We start from the raw sequence: 17,762 nt of genomic DNA, 5'->3' as shown, positions 1-17,762 counted from the left end.
ACTGGCTAAGAAAATGTAATTAAGAGAATGTGACTTTTTTCATAATGTTCATTTGTGGGGAGGGTGTGAATTAGGTTTAGAATAATATTTCAATAAATTTTATTTGTACACAAATTTAAATAAGTCCTGAAAAAAAATCAATTAAATCCAGCTGATCTAATGTGTCATTTAAGGCTGCCATTTCCTTGTTGATTTTCTGTCTGCAAGATCTGCCCATTACTGTCAATGAAGTGTAAAAATCCCCTATTATTGTATTGCTATCAATCTCTTTAAGTCCATCAAGTTTGTTATACATATTTAGATGCTGTTAAAAATGGCGCATAAATGTTTTCAAGCATTACAGCCTCTTGTTAGATTGCTCCTTTTATTATTATGTAATGTCCTTTTTTGTCTCTTGCTATATATAGCCTTTGTTTAAAGTCTATTTTGTCAGATGTAAGTATTGCTACCCCATAAGCTGGCTATTTTTTAGGAAACAAAAGACTGAAAAATCTTTTGACCTTCTTTCTAACAGCCTAAAAGAATTTAGATAAAGAAATTGCTCTCAGAAGGGAGATATCATCACAGATAACTATAGTTTAATATGAACTAGATGTGATAGACAGGTAGGAACCTACCTGCCCTTTTGTTGAAAGTCCTTTCTGTGTCTCATTGTTAAAAGTGGCTCAGCAAATATTTAGCAAACTTATACTTTTCTATCTTCATATGAATTGTCTTTCTACCCTTTGAAGCCTCAGACCAGAATACACACTCCCCTTCTAACCCCTTGTCCTCAGACTCCATATTTTTATGAAACACCTATGTGTACATAAGTAACACATTTTGTTATTTTCTTCTTTTTTTTTCTATTTATTCATTTTTTTAGAGGGGGGAGAGAGAGAAAGAGAGAAGGGGGGGAGGAGCAGGAAGCTTCAACTCCCATATGTGCCTTGACCAGGCAAGCCCAGGGGTTTGAACCAGCAACCTCAGCATTCCAGGTCGATGCTTTATCCACTGCGCCACCACAGGTCAGGCTGTTATTTTCTTCTGTTAATTTATTTGATTTTAATTTGGTTATTAGTCCAACCTGAAGAACTTAGAAGGGTAGAAGGAATATTATTTGTTCTACCCCTGCAGAGGGAAGCCATGAGTGGGACAGTTACAAGCCACGAGTGAGGATGCCCCCTGGACTCCTGAGTAGAAAATGTCAGTTCTAAGCTTGGACATGCATATTAAATAGCTGAATTTCCTTTTCTTTACCTGTATACTTTTCAAGGATAAGAAAAGCATGTGAAAAAAGACTGAAGGAAAATTTAGATAAAATTGAAAAAAAATAGCAATCAAATGAAAAAAGAATATTCTTAGAACTAACTGGGAAATGACCAAAGAGCACATCAAGTCCATTCATTCAAATACTGACTGAGCATTTATTGTGTATCACCATTGTACCAAACCCATGGCATCTGCTCCATGAGCTCACATTCTAGAGGGCAGGCATATGCATCAATGGGTGATATGTGGGTGTTATGAAATGAATATAAGGGAGAAAGCCACAAGTTATCTGGTAAGCAACTAATCAAGGGCTTCTTAAAATATTCCTCAGAATCCCAGAATTGACAGAACTACTTCTAAGAAATGCCTATGACCCAGAAGTAAATGGGTTCCTAGAGCAAAGTCCTGGTGATTTTTTTTTCCCAAATAGCCTGATTGAATTCTAAGTCAGATTAAGTATTGGAAAATTTCCAGAAATATTTTACAGAATTCAGTAGTTTATGGTGTTTAAATCTTGCTATATTTATCTAAATCTTTATGGTTTTCAAATCTATTTGTATATACTTTAAATATACATGCTGATATTAAGGAAAAGTTGCTACTTAATACAAACAGCACATTTTACTCAAGTATGGAATTCTGAAGAAACCCAATGCTGTGTCCTTACGCAAAAACCACTTGTGAGCTACATCAGTTTATAAATTTGAGTTTATAAGCCAGTATCTTATAAGCTGTTTATTTGCTTCTGAAGTAAGAATTTTCTCCAAGTTTGCGTTGCCATGTAAGATTTATGCCAACCCGTGAGAAAATTAGTTCTATTAGTCAACATACTTCATGTTGTACTATTATGAATATCTATCACAAAGTCTAAAAATGTTCAGTTGAATAATTGTTTGTTGAATGAATAAATAAATGTATTAACATATTTTAGAAATTAGTTATATTAACTTTTGCAGCCCTTTTAAAAACTAAAGTATACAATACACAAATTGTATACTTATTACAATAAACAAATTCACAAATAAATTCAAACTTTAAACATTCCATGCTCTACTTCCCTTTCTTATCTTTCTAGTTCACTCCCTTTGATACCCCAGCTGCACCGATCTTTGTCTCTGTGGCACAAGCAATCCACTGATGCTACCTGACTTGAATGCCATGGTCCATCACTATACCATCATACCACAAGCATGCCACTGCCTTCCTGTTTCCTGTATGCCTACTGGAACCATGGTGTAGATTTATTTGCTCTCTGCCCACTGCTGCCTGCACCTGTACAAGAAAATGGAGATGCAAAGAAAACACACAATTGAGCTGACTGGTCCCATTTTATATACATGATTATTATCCTCAAATGTGCTCTAATTCTGTTTGTGATTTATAAATTATCATCATTTTCTCTTCCAGTCTCCTTGACAAATAGTTTATGTTTTTATTATTCTCTTCAAATTCCCAATGCTTCATTCCCTAACCTCATTCTCACTGAAAATTCAAAGCAATAAGGCACAAACTTATTAAACTGTTTTCATTGCAAATGCTCACCAACCTGTATTTGTGTCATTCCTTTCCTGGACAACCTGTCCTTTCTTCTAAGACCCATATCAAACTAGCACATTAGATGCCATCTCTCATCCAACCAGAATAATGCTTCAGCACTTTCTCTGTTTTTTTCTAAGTCATTCATTCTTTTGTTTCTTTTCATTGGGTCATTCTCATCACTATGCAAATATGCTGTTATTTCTCTAATCTTTGCAAATTTCTCTTTATTTGATCCATGTTTCACTCTGGCTACTGTTCTATTTTTTCCCCCATATAATAAAATCACTTGACATAGATGTTGATATTCACTATCTCAACTTTTCTCCTCTACTTCTCTCTTGAATGGTCAGGATTTTATATCTACAGCTCTTCAAAAATTGTTCTTCTCGAGGTCACCAAACCTCCATGTTTCTAAACCAAAGGCATTATCCTTAGTCCTCAATTTACTTGACCCATCATTGGCATTTGATACTGTTATTAACTCTCAGTCCATGAAATACTTTCTTTGTTTGACTTCTTGGACTCATCTGAAGTTCCTCTTATTTTCTCAATGTTCATTCTCAATTATTATTATTATTATTATTATTACTGCTTCTTTATTAGCTCCCTAAATTGAGAATGCTAACATTTCCTATGCTTCAGTCCTTGACCTTCATTTCTTCTCTTATACTCACCCTATGGGTGGTTTTGGTGGTCTTGGTCCTTTTAATAGGAGTGGTGTCCAACTAACTGCCAAAAAGTAGTGCTTCCCTCCCCTAGTCAAGAGTTGTTTCTTGGGAAAAACAACCTAGTTGGAGACTACATTTCCAAGTACTTCTCATAAGTTATTATAATCACTATTTTGTATCTTGACAATGGAATATGAACAAAAGTGATCTGTACGCCTCAGAATCTTCTCATTGGCATAATTTATTTTTCTTCCATACCAATGGGGTGACAATCTTAACTAGAAAACCTCTGTTAACCTGGTTCCCTGAATGACTGTGTAAACTTCTACCCAAAGCCTATCCCCATTCTCCACTGTGAAATGGACTTTAAAAGAATGAGAACTTTTTATAAATCTAAGCTGGTGTTAAGTTTTTGGGTTTAAATTTTAGCGCTGTTGCTTATGGGCAGTGTTTTTCTGTAATTGCAAAATTACCTTATGTATACCAATTTATTACTGGTGATGATTCAGATATTTATATATTCATTATGAGCCTCTCTCCTAAACCACAAACCTGAATATTTAATTGTCTTTGGCATTTTCCCTTGGAAGTCTAATAGATAGCTTAAGCCTACCATCTCCAAAGTTCCTGATAAATATCTCTCTAAACCATTTCCTCCAGAACCTTCTTTGTCTGTGTTAAAGGAACAGAACTTTCTTAAGGCAACTCCATTCTTCCAGTGGCTCAGAAAAAAAAAAGCTTAAAATTAACCTATAGTCTTCTTTTTCTCTCACCCTCCAAATCTAGTCATTCAGGTAATAATGGTAGTTCTACCTTCAAAATATATACAGAATAGCCTGGCTTGTGATAGTGCAATGTGTAAAGCATTTACTTGAAATGCTGAGGTCGCCAGTTTGAAACCCTAGACTTGCCTGGTCAAGACACATATGGGAGTTGATGTTTCCTGCTCTTCCCCACCTTCTCTCTCTCTCTCTAACTTTCTCTCTCTCTCTCTCTCTCTCTCTCTCTCTCCTATTTCTCTCTTTCTCTCCTCTCTCTCTAAAAATGAATACATAAAAAGATCTAAAAAAAAGTGTATATCCAGAATTTAAATATCATCAGAATCCAACCACTTTTTACCATCCTTCCAGCCCACATTTCCTTCTGATTCACACTTCAGAATTTCCACAACCTATAATATTTGTTTCTCTTGTGGCCCCTACCACATTAGACACACTCTTATAACCCACAAGAGTGGAAAGAGACTTATTTTCAAGTTTCATCTCTTTCATTTGGGACTGGATAGCTTTTAATTAACTTTATTAACTTTTCTGAGTCTCACAGTTCTTATATCTAAATTGGGGGAAATACTACTCATCACATGCGATTTGTAGGTGTCACACTAATATAAGGTTATAATAATTAAATATTTAGAAAAATATGGAAGATATATAAAATAATTAGGATATGATATTAAAAGCAATTAAGAAAATTAAATAACTTTATGTAGTCTGGATAGGAATTAATATAGTGTGTACAGATTTGATAAACAGACTCTGCCTTTCTTGCAGGGCTTAGTTAGTGTGTGTGTGAAGTTACATATAGATAAGAAGTGGCTTGATGTCATAACTCTGTAGGTTGATGTAGATAGTAGTTTTCCCTAGGAACATCTTAAAAGTGGCTTGATGTAACATTTCAATAGATTAACATAAAAAGGGCTCCCTGCAAGGAACTCCCCAAAAGGTGGTTTAAGGTGATAATCCTGTAGATTAACACCTGTTAGAAAGTACAGGCCAGAAAAGGTACTAAAGTAACCCCCCCCCCCCCCCCCCCCCCCCCCCCCCCGCACCACCACCACCACCCCGCTGCGGTAGTTGCCCAGATTCCAACATTGACATGGACTCTCTCCACACCACTCTGACCAAAGACAACTGAGAGGAGCAAACCCGATGGGGCCCCCTAAAGCTGAACCCAGGCACATCAAAAGGATTTGTGAGTAACAAACTGCCTGTGTGATTCTTGCAACTAACTTGTGTGGCGGTCTTTCCTTCGGTGGCAGTTGGTCTTGGCACTGATAAGTAGAATCCTCACAGCCGCCTCAAGAGTAGTCTGGAAGAGGCTGCCCACCCTGCTGATAAGTAGGAGTGTCCCACTGTACAGGGAAGTCAAATTGGGACGCCTGATGACCTAGAGCTTGGGCTCTACTGGGACAAAGGGTTACTAGTGAGTAAAAAACATACTGAAAGCTCTAAATGCATGTTGACATCACCATACCATTATCACTTATCACCATCATAATTACCAGCACTACGTCATAATCATCACAATCATCCATCAAAACATCATCATCACCACCATCATCACCATCACAATCATCATCATCTTCATTTTCATCATCATCCTTACTGCTCTATAGCACAGTGTCTACAGTGTAACCTCTGGGGTCAAATTACCTGTATTCAAATATTGACTAGCTGTGTGACCTTGGGCACGTTGCATAGCCGTTCTGTCTTTAGTTTCTTCATTTTTGAAACAGGCTGTACTAATATCTATAATTTTAATGTATTATGAGTAATAAGATGAGAGAGTTACTGTTTGAAAATGAGCCTGTCTCATTACATGCACTCATTGAATGTTTGCTATTGCTATTATTCTATCCAATCTTACATAATTCTCAAGGGCAAAATTTGTATGGTCCATCTGTGTTTCTCCTGTAGGAAAGAATGCTTAGCACAGAGTAGATAATCAAAAAGCTAAATAAACACTTGATGTTCGGTTGTAAAAATAAATTATTGAAGGATAAATGAAAACATAGGTACATAGTGGATTTTGAACTAACACCTCTTGAAAATGCTTGCAAATTTTAAAGCTGACAATCAGAACTGAAGTAGTTCAGGGGAGGTAAGAATTGTAGAGGTTTCAGAGGTATCTACACTAGATTCTGTTCTAGAAACAGTCCTCTGTGAACATCCTGGAAGCAACTGATGAGATTTTTTTTTAGAGTGAACTCTTATTAAATAAGATCTTCACAAGTATGCTTTCTAGAATGACTGTTGGGCAGATAAATGGAAACTCAAAAAAATGTAAAGAATTACTCAAGATCAAAGAGCATTGGAAGTAAATGAAGATGCTTGGGTAAAGACTGGCATTTTTAAGTGTGCTTTACTTATTTCTAGGTTTGGTTTTGCTCAGGTATCTATTTCCATTATAGTAGCAGTTAATTGAATTCTAGAAAAAAAATTTGCAAGTGTTCTCATTTCTAATTTCTGTTTCTAGAAACATCTTTGCCATGATCCTAAAGGGCAGCAGAATTTGCCACTCCCAAAAGTACCACTTTGTACATTGATTATTTTGAGTTATAGGCATTTGAAAAATAGAAAATACAGGGTGAGACTTTTTCTGAACTCCTTTTATGTATGTGAAAAACAGCCTCCAAAAGGATCTCAAATCCCATTAATCTCCCTAAGAGTTTCATCAGCCCCTGGTGAGAAAGCTACAAATTGACACCAGATAAACTGTATTGCAAACTATCATATCTCCCATATATTCTTCTAGGGTTCATTTCTCTTTCCTAAATATTATTTACTATATCCTAAGAGGTTACATCTCACCTCTCCTTTCCTTACACAGATGATATCTGATTATGAATTTTAAGCCACCTGGAGAAATATAATATTCCCTCAGATATTCTCCGTTTATACATGAGGCTTATATGTTAATAAAGTTTTGTTTGTTTTTCTTTTACTAAGCTTTTATTACAGAGATCTCAGCTAGAAACCCAGAAGAGTAAAGGAAAGATTCTGTTTCCTCCGATACAATTCCTTGAAGTAGTACTCTTATTTACTAGGTTTCCAAAGGAACAAAGAGACTTTTAGATGAGAGTGCCCACCAATGTAAAGACTCTATAAATATTTCTTAAAGTGATGAATGAGTGAGCCTTATATGTAATAATAGATAGTATTTAGAGTTCCTATTGGTTGGTGGCCTTTTTTCTTTGTGACTGCATGGCACATCAGAATTCATATATAACTCCAGAGTCTTTGAAGGATAAGAAGTACCTCTTCCCACAGATAACATCACATTGCCTAGCAGGGTGAATCAGGATGTAGGTGTGTGTCCCTTTTACACAGATGTGTTGGATTCAAATCCTAGATTTATAAAACTTTTTATATAGAAACAAAGTTTTTTATTCCACGTTTCTTTTTTATAAAGGAAAACTGAGGTTCAAAATGTTTTAGTGGTTAAATATCTGAAGACAGACTCTTATTTAAATATACCATTGATAGGGCTGCTCTTTTCTAAAAAGTGAAGGTAGTTGAGACTTTAAAAACTTTCATCTATAGTAACAAAATTAATAAGTGAACAATAATAGTTCAAGTGCTAACTCTTCATAGACAAAGATTTTTCACTGAAATATTATAAAGCAAAGGGTATTTGTACGATGTAGATATTTCAAAGAAGGAGTTAAAATATGATTATAAAAATTTGTGAAAAAAGAAAGTGTGAAATATCTGTTCTATTATCTCATTATTACAAGGTACTCTTGTGACTGTTTTGCTAGTACCCAAGGATGGAGTCATTTCTGCTCCAACCTACTCTTTAGGAACACAGTGTGGACCGAACTGCTTACCCAAGGAGAGCGCGCTGGCGCCCTGCTGTGGAGCAAGTGCGCCAATGCCACTTAAGAACAAGTGACTTCCTCTCTGTCAGCTTCTGCTCTACATTTGGAAAATTTGGTATAATACACAAAATCTCTGGAGATCTCTGTTTGTTTCTTCATAAAGAGGATTGTGTCGCACAGTGAGGGGGGAGAGGGGGGGAGCGTCAATATCCAACAACTTTATTAAGTTCCAAACTCTGTGATGAAAGATACACAGTCAAATCTGTCTCCTCCAGAGCTTTCCAGGGCAGGATCCAGGTTGTGATTTAGGACAAACCTTGCCCTAGATGATGATCCTAATCCCCTCTGCAGAGATCACATTTTTATTTTTTAAGGTACATTTCCTCACAAGCTAAATTCCCAGGTCTTTTGTGATTTCTGTGATGCTGGAGACACCATCCTGTTTGATGATTATGACTCAGGAAAGTGATTCTTGTTACAGGATTTCATTAAATATACTCACATTCTAATGGACTATTTTAGATGAAAGAGAAGAATAAAAGACTTGACAGTTTCTCTAAGAAGCTTCATAAACTCTTAGGAAACACTTCTTTGAGACTATGTGAGGGTCATTCTCAAATCAGGTAATTAACATGTATGAAAATATTTAAAAACCCTGTTATGTGATTGGATTTTCACAGCATTTGAGTAGAAAGAAAAAAAGATGTGAGATTCCAAAAGATGTACTACGGTCATTTAAGGGAAACATCTCTGTGGAATAATTTCTATCTATCCTGCAATTGGTAATCAAGGCCTGAAGCCCATATCCCCAAGGCAGGATAGCTGTTGATTCTGGTCAAAGCACATGTTTATTCATGCAATGCATTCTTTGTGGATAGTTACTGTGCTCGAGGCACTTAGCTAGGAGCTAAGGATAAAAGAATAACTCAAACAGAAGTTCTTACCTTTATGGAGCTTTCTGGCTAGCAGGAGAAAGTAAAATGATTGAGTGCTAAGAAGGAAAGGTACTGGGAAATATCAAAGGGTACAAATGGGGACTTTCATTAGTCCAAAAAGGCAGGTGCCAAATGAGACTTTCTTAAGTCAAAGACCCTAGAAGGACTTAACAAAGTGAAGGGCAGAGAGGAAAGAGATTCCCCTGTATAGGGAACAGAATATGCAAAGGCCCTGGGGTAAGAGGCCAGAGTTTATAGAGCATGGCGGGGTGACAAAAGTGCTGGGACAACAAGATTGCATCCAGTGAGAAGAGGGAAGTGAGGTAGTGGGAGGGAGAGCAGAGGTCAAATCAAATGAGCCATTTGTAGGATTTCAGTCTTTCCAAATGGCACTGAGAAGCCACTACAGAATTTTAACCTGAAAGACACAAGATCTCATCCTTTAGTCATCCTATTGGTACAGTATTGGGTGGTGTCTTACCACTTTCAGGGGCTAAGCTCCTAATCACAGGGCCTTTTGAAGAATGGCTCAGCCAAATCTGTTTCACCATGGAGATGTAATTTAACTCTTTGTTTTCTGGAAAAAATGAAAAGAGTGAAACTAAGTCCTTTATCTTCCATTTATAAGAATAAATAAAAGGGTATTTGTAATAAAAAGTTGCTAACCTTTAAGTACACTTGTATATAGACTTACAAAGTTAAAGCAATGCTAGACTTTATAATCTCTACAACAACCATGGCAGAAAGATCCCAGAAATGTAGATTTGTAATTCATCTTCTTGATGGTACACAATTATTTTTAAAGTGTTCTGTGACTCAAACTCCTAGAAATTATTGTCTTAATGTGCTCTTGACCTACCATTGTTTCACTAACCTTGTAGAATTGGCTAATTGGATCACGGTATATAAAACTTCATTCTACCATGGCTTTTGTGGAAAAGGTAAAGCATTTTTTACCACTCTATTGAAAAGTACCTAAGAAAATAAATAACCTGCTGTTTTTTGCAACTAGTCATGGAGTGGAAGGTGGGGTGGAACTAGTGTTAGCATAGACAGGCCTGTGCTTGAATTTCTTCTGGACCCCTACTTGGTTTGTAAACATGGGTAAGTCTGTATGCTTGCTGGTTTGTTTGTTTTTAAATACTTCTGCATTCTTCAGTACTAAATTCAGTACTGTAATTCTTCAGTACTAAATTCAGTACTGCATTCTTCAGTACTAAATTCAGTACTGCAATTCTTCAGTACTAAAACGGGTAACTAGAATGTCTGTATCTGTGTTTGTGTGTGCGCGTGTGTGTGCACACGTTAATTAATAAAAATATAAGTTCCTTGCAAATACTGTATTTTTTGCTCCATAAGACCCATTTTCCCCAAAAAAAAACTGGAAAGGGAAATGTCCATGCATCTTATGGAGTGAATGTTCATTTTTTTAAGCTGCTGCAGGTCCCCGGACAACTAGAAGAGTATATGAACATTAAGGTCTCTTCTCATTTGTTAATGATAATGCTAATGGTTGTTAATATTGCTGTTGAGTTTACATTGTTGAAATATTATTGTGGTATATTTTATTAAATATTTTAACACACCATTTGGTTCAAAATATTTTTTTTTTCTTATTTTCCTCCTTAAAACCCTAGGTGCATCTTATGGTCAGGTGTGTCTTATGGAGTGAAAAATACAGTATATACAATTAAAAAAATAAGTTATTTGCTTTCTCATGAGGAGATGTTAAACACATACCTTTTATGAAATTTCCAGTGAACAGAGAAGGAGAGGCAAATTTTTGGATGGCTCATTGATTCTTGTAAAGAAGATAACATCTTTACAATTCAATTCTGTTGTATTTTTAAATATGTATGCTTTATAAAATATTAACTTAAGTGTTGTGTGTGTGTGTCATCTCCCAGAATCTTTCTCCCATTTTATCCTGGACTTGTCCTTGCATTACTTTAAAAATCCAAAGATGACTGTTCCTTACATACTTCTATTCAGGTGGAGGACTTAACTTTTCCAGGACTCTCTGCTGATAGCTCACAAGTTAGAATTTCCGAAAAACAACAGCAACCACAAACTTTAAATATTGCATTGCCAGGGGTTTAATAGTAGAAACCATATTTTGAACCACAAAAAAAAAATAGAAAAAAGAATTTATTTTCTAAATATTAAAGGAAAAATTGTTTCAATTACTTGAGTAACACCTGTTTTGCTTACATGTTCCTTTCCGTTGCTGGTGATGGAGATGCTGGTACAGAAAGAATGCACCCAGGGCGTCTAAAACGATCTTGGAAGGAGGCCGCCCTAAAGGAAGAGCTTGTCACTGCAATATACAGCTCTTTTCGTTGCAGGAGACGAATCCCGCTTCCTTTCCTTCCCTTTCCTCACCACAACGCGTCCTGTAATTAGCGGAGCAGGTCAATCTGAGCTAAGCTAGGCAAATCACTGGTTTTTCACGAAATTATAATATTTCTGTTGCTCTCAGATATGTGCACCTCTCAACCTGAAAACAGATGTTCTTCTTTGTCGTGACCGTGGCAGGGAGAAGAAAAGGGGACGCGTCCCATCAATGAGCGAAACCAGTGCAAGGCGGCCAAGAAATGGGTTCGGTGGGAACACCGAGTTCTGCACGGGACGTTTCCGCGCGTGGAGAAGAAGCCTCGGACGAAATCTGATAACTCTGAGAGGGGAAACAAAATGAGGCTTTTCCAAACTTTCCGTACTGTGCTCAGAGCTCAAGGGCGGGTCTGGGGCAGCGCCTGGGCAGGGCTGGTGGCGCCCCCACCTGTGCCGTCTCCTCTCGAGACTGCGCCCGCCCGCCCGGCGTGTCTCCTTGGAGAAGCCTGCGCGGAAAAGGGCGCCACGCGTGGGTCGCGCGGGCTCCTTCCGTGGATGCACGGCTGCCCGACGCTGCGTCCGGGGCCGGGACAGCTCCGGCCACCTTGCTCCCGGTGCGGCTATTCCACCCACAGCTCGCTGGTTACGGGGGTGGCAGGTCTCGGCGCAGAGTGTCCGCGACAGGGTAGCGCAGCTGCTGCCGCCGCCCCCCAGCGCTTTGCGTCGCCCGTGGGCTCCCGCAGGTGGACTGGGCGCGGCCCGGCCGGGTGCTCTCGTCCTCCCGCCCCGCGGTTGGGGCTCCGCGCCCGCCCCGCCCCCGCCCCCGCCCGCGGGCGGCCTGGGGCAGGGCGGGCAGCTGCGGTCGCCCAGCTGGGACCAGGCATGGGCCGGTGGCCGGCGGCGGAGGGCGGCTGACGGCGGCGAGGGTGCGCGTCAGACAAGGCACTTGTGCCCGTTGGGGCAGGAACTGAGCCGGCGTGCTGCAGAGACCCCACTCTGCTGCAGGGGCGACGGCGACGGCTGTCGCTGCCCCGTGCTGTGCGGGCCCATCCGGCGGCGCTGCCGGACACTATGCGCTGAGTGCTGGGGCGCCGAGCGTGCGGGGAGCCAAGCCTATGGAGCTGGCGGGCACCCGGCGGAGCCTGCGTGTGCAGCCACCGCGGCTACTGCTGCTGCTGTTCCTGCAGGTCGCGGGGCTGGCAGGCACCATGGCCGAGACCCTACTGGACTCTCCTAGGGCCATGGGCACCAGCTCCAGCCTGCCCAGCTCCGCGAGCGTGGTGGCTCCCGGAACGACGCCGTTCGAGGAGAGTCGGTTGCCAGTATTCACTCTGGATTACCCCCATGTGCAGATCCCCTTCGAGATCACCCTGTGGATCCTGCTGGCCTCCCTGGCCAAGATTGGTGAGCAAACTGGACGCGCGGGGTAGGGCAGGGGAGATCCGGAGGGGACAATCAGGTTGGAGAGTTGACCTCTGAATCGCGGGCCCCTCCCCATGGACAGGGCAGAAGGGACAGGTAGAATAACTTCTGGTCAAGAAGGACCCAGGGAGGAGCACTTTCCTAAATCGCTTTGGGTTCTTAAGTGGACATTGGCCTTGAAATAGCCTCCAAGTATTAGACCATACACACTTAGCGATTTGCTGCTTACTTCTGCCTTGTTAGCCAAGTGTGACAGCCCTCTGCCAGAGCTGAGACCTGTTTACTGTGGGAGGGTGCCACTGGGCCGAAGTGTACTGCCCTCACCTACTGGGATAGGCACAGCGGAGCACCTATGCTAAAATGGTTCAAACCCTGGATGCTGGAGGGAAGAGACATGCCAGTGACACAGACCCTTTCATGCACCTGACTGATGATGTGCATGGAAGGAGTCCTGGGACTCCTGAGTGCCTGCAGCTGAGACAGCAGTCTCTGGCTCCTCCCTCCTTTGGGCTGAGGCCTGACTCTCCATGAAGCCTCTTCTTAGGTGACTGAGGCCAGTGAGGTAAGATGCATATTTAAAAATAATTAACCCAATGTTCAGTTTACCTTTAACTCTTACTTGGAAATTACAGCCTCAGTGTATTTTCTCACCTCTATCATTCCCCCCAAACTTTTATTATGATGATGGTGCTTTACATTGTTTTTACAATTATATATATATATATATATTATTTATTGATTTTAGAGAGAGGAGAGTGTGTGTGTAAGAGAGAGAGAGAGAGAGAGAGAGAGAGAGAGAAAGGGGTGGAGTCAGGAAGCATCAACCCCTAGTTGCTGCGTACTTGCTTCTCATACGTGCCTTGACCAGGCCAGCCCAGAGTTTCCAACCAGTGACCTCAGTGTTCCATATCTCCGCTTTATCCACTCTGGCACCACAGGTCAGGATACTTTATAATTTAAATACTTTTTTTTAAATCTTAAAATATGTGAACTGCTATTGCAATGATTCAAAAGTTATTAGATCAAAAGAATTTATTCATTATCTGCATTTTGTACATTTGCCCTGTGAAAGACCCTGTACTGTAAGGCTAGGCAGGTTTCTATCAAGGATTAAAAGACACATTGCCTTTCGCCCTCAAGAAAATTATTGATTGGTGGAAAGATGCTGCACATGTCCTTGATCATAATACAGAAAAGAAGTAATACGGGGAGAAATTCAGATAAGATAACATAGCAGTGTAGGGAGGCAGGAATCACTTCCTCATGCAAGGAAGCATTTAATCTGGCTTTTCAAGGATGACCAGGATCCAGTCAGTTGGAGAAGAAAGAAAACCCCATTCCAAAGAGACATAAAAAGAGACATAATTGGGAGACATAATGTACAGAGCAGGTAAAAAGGATAGTTTTGGGGAGAATGGAAGTTGTGAGAAGTAAGCATGAAGGGAACCTTCCATGTCAGATTGAATTAGATTCTGTTAGTGGTGACCAAAGGTGGCATATGCTATTTAATGATTTTGCCATCTGCAATTTCCAGTGTTTTAATTCCACCTAAGAAATAAAATAAAAGGAAGTGAATTTCCCCATCGGTCAAGCCAGATATGCACATTTACATAAACTCCTTGCTTGTAATAATAATCTCAGGGGCCATCTCCTCATACATCCCTCACAGCAACCCCGCCGTGATCAAGGACGGATATTAATACTCCCACTTGGTGGAGGTGGGAACTGAAACCCAGAGCATTTATATGAGTTATCCACAGATATACAAAGTGGGGAGCCAAATGCAAGTTCACTTCTCTTTATGAGCCCCAAGTCTGAATCACTGGAGGGGTGCTTTGTGCCCTGTTTCCATTGCTGCTTCTCTGTTGCCATTTTTATTCAATTACAACTCTTTCTTCTGTTCTTCACTCCTGACTATTTTAATCTGATTAATAACAGCTGCAAATAGGCACTTAAGTTTATTATGTCTAATTTTCACAACCATTCTGGGTAGGTATGATTACCTCGTGTCATATTCAAGGAAACTGAGAAATGGAGAGGCTGACTTGCTGGTGGTTGAGCCAGAATCCACCCAGGACTGAACGATATCTCATTGTTGTGTCTATCCTGGAGACTTGTTTGGCTATGAAAATTCAATGAAAATGAATGTGTTAACATTCTTAGAATAATGCTGGGCATGTAGTAAACACCAAATTGTGTCATCACTAGTAGGGGAGACAGTGAGAGGGGTACCAGTGGAGGTGAAGATTTCTGTCACTCTTGTTTCCGTCTACTGTGCTGGGCTGACTCCTGCAGTTCTCTGCTTCTCTAGGCTTGGCCTTCTCCAAGTGTTCTTATTCGGTGGCTTGCCTTTTTCTTTTTTCTTTTCTTTTCTCTTCTTTCTTTTCCCTCCCTCCCTCCCTCCCTCCCTCCCTCCCTCCCTCCCTCCCTCCAACCTTTCCTTTCTTTATTTCTTTTTATTTTCTTACTCTTTTTCTGTCATGATTTCATCATCTTATATGACCTTATCATATTAATTATGTGGGGTTTTATTAAAAGACATTATGCTTGCATGAAGTCATCGGTGTATTAATCTGCCTATTGGCAGTTTTCTTATACAGATGTGTTTCTGCTCCTTGGCACTTGCTGTTCTCTGGATCTGTCTGCCTCTTCCAGATGCTGAACTTCTCTGGCTGCTATTTCCTCTTTCCTTTCTGCATCTGGATGGCACAGTGTTGCAAACGAAGACAGGTGTTTGTATCTCCTGGCCAGAGGAGTCTAAGCAGAGAGGGATCCTGAGTCAAGACTGATATGGATAGGATGAAGTGTATAGTTCTCAGAGCAGAAAGTGTAGTTTTTGAGTCCTGAAAACTGGTACTTATGGTCTTCTCTAGATTCTTGCTGTATATAGTCTAGCCCTGTCCTGTGCTGTGCAGCTCTATTCCTAGAGGACCCTGGAGAGGCTTAGAGATTTTTTCAGCCCTGAACTTTCCATCTGGCTTTGGGGAGGACTGTCTTGGTACCATGAGACAATTGCACAATTCATTAGTAATATTCTAGCCATTTAAATTTTAAGTTTTGCAATAAAAATATAAACTCTTATTTTGGGAAATTGGCATGCTTTAATTTGCTCATTTGGGGAGGATAATAAATTGAGCTGTGCAGAAGGACATGAGGCTATGAGACAACAGAAGTATTAACTCATGCAAAATGCCACGGTTTCTATTTGGGGCAGTTTTATGTCATGAACCTAGTGTACCTGAACTTACCTGCCCCAGAGATCATGGAGAAACATTGCGAGTGATTAATCTAAATAAGATTAAACAGATTGCCCCAAGTGGAGGTTTCTAATAACATTTGTAGAAGGTTCAAATCACTATATTGCATCACTGAAATAATAATATTTTATATCAACTGTGGTTGAAATAGAAAAAAATATCATTCTTGATGGTGAATTCAGAATAGTTTTCTAGATTGCAACACAATATAATCTTAGAAAAATTACTATTAGAAGTGAGAAAATGCATTTTTGGCAGATTGTTGAATGAGTTAACTTAACATTTTATTGTTTTCCTGATTATTAGAGAAAATCAACTTTCTAATTATTTGGTCAGAAAAAGAAGTTCTGCAGTAATAAAGTTTCCAAAAATGATGAATATGAGGAGGATGTGTATTTGTATGTGAAGTAGATTAAATAAATAAAGAACAGAAAACAATTAGTACAGCTCTGAAAAGTTTAAAAATTTTTGACAAGAAACATCTTCCAATTTGATTTTTTACTTCAGTCCTCACATGTATTCTTTCATTTTGAACAGCTGATGATTTTTTGACAGTATCATTGCATACATTGCTTGGTAATTTCTGTACACAGGGATGGAGTTCTATAGCCGAAAAAAAAATAGCCAAAGAATTAAGAAGAGGAAAACGTCTGGGATTGTTCTAAGTTTGTCTTCTCTGATTTTCTTACCTGTGAAATGGGTCAGTGGGATTTTTTCCTAAACTGAGTGAATGTAGGCATGCATCCTGCATTCAAGGTTCAGGGACAAAGCACTTGGTCCCCTGTTGTTTAAAGTATCAGACACCTTTTTTCTGTCCTCAGTGGTGCCCCAGATGCCCTTCACTTACCTTACGGTCTGTGGGCTGGCCTACTTGACATTTCCAAGTGTCAACACCCATCCTCCCTTTTTTATTTCCTTTGCCCTTCAGCTTGTGGGTTAGGATGCAGAATTTTCCACTTCTCTCCATCCTGTTGTCTTGAAATTAAATAACTTGTATTATTATTTTAAGAAAATTACAAAGCAATTTGGTCCGTGAAGGTTACTCCTCTAGATTTGAAATATGAAACTAGAGTTTCCTTGGATAGTACCTGCCTAAATTATTCAGATCTTGATCTCTGAGGAAAACAAACAAACAGACAAAACAAAGACCAAAACGAAACACAAAAACTATCCTTGTCCTTTATTATTTCTCTCTGTCATATTTGGTTTCTGCTAAACATGTTCACCAGTTGGTTGGTCAGATGAAACTCATGATCTTCACCTATTGTATGAATCACATCTCACTTTGTGTAGACTTCTAAAACTTGGCGTTCCTAATAAATGTGTTTGTTCCTAATAAAACCAAAGAAGAGCTCTGATTCCTTTCTGTCTGAAAGCCTCCCTCTCTTCCCATTTTTTTTTTTCTATCTGCAGGATAACTTCAACAGCTTTCTCATATTTTTTCTAAGGACCAATTCAGGTGCTTGCTAGAATTTTATCACTGTACTCTATCTACTACAGAAATATTTTTGTATTTAAAAAAATAATAGCATATTATTAATCTAAAATAATATCTTACACCCAAAATATTACTTTTTGTATTGACTTTAACATACGATATTATTTATCATTAATGGGAGAATTAATTAATTAATTTATTTATTTATTTTTGCATAATTCTTTCACCTAGCTTGAAGCCCTAAGAGGTATACAAAAAGCTTTTTGGCCCTGGCCCGTGGCTCCATGGGTAGAGAGCATCATCCTGGTGTATGTACATTCT

The 17,762-nt window shown here is 39.4% G+C and overlaps 1 protein-coding gene across 1 annotated transcript in view; it reads left to right on the top strand.

Moving 5' to 3' along the window:
* Nucleotides 1–12,091: 12,091 nt before the first annotated feature.
* The window catches only part of SLC9A2 (solute carrier family 9 member A2), a 149,519-nt gene continuing 143,848 nt past the window's right edge, over nt 12,092–17,762 (top strand). The window contains exon 1 of the mRNA XM_066267888.1: nt 12,092–12,728. Within this exon, the coding sequence (XP_066123985.1) occupies nt 12,440–12,728 (289 nt within the window). The 5' untranslated portion in view covers nt 12,092–12,439. The remainder of the gene's footprint in view (nt 12,729–17,762) is intronic.

The sequence above is a fragment of the Saccopteryx bilineata genome, chromosome 3 (assembly GCF_036850765.1).
Source record: "Saccopteryx bilineata isolate mSacBil1 chromosome 3, mSacBil1_pri_phased_curated, whole genome shotgun sequence".
NCBI classification, from domain to species: Eukaryota; Metazoa; Chordata; class Mammalia; order Chiroptera; family Emballonuridae; genus Saccopteryx; species Saccopteryx bilineata.
Note: the sequence above shows the minus strand (reverse complement) of the source record. Positions and strands in the feature narration are given on the sequence as shown.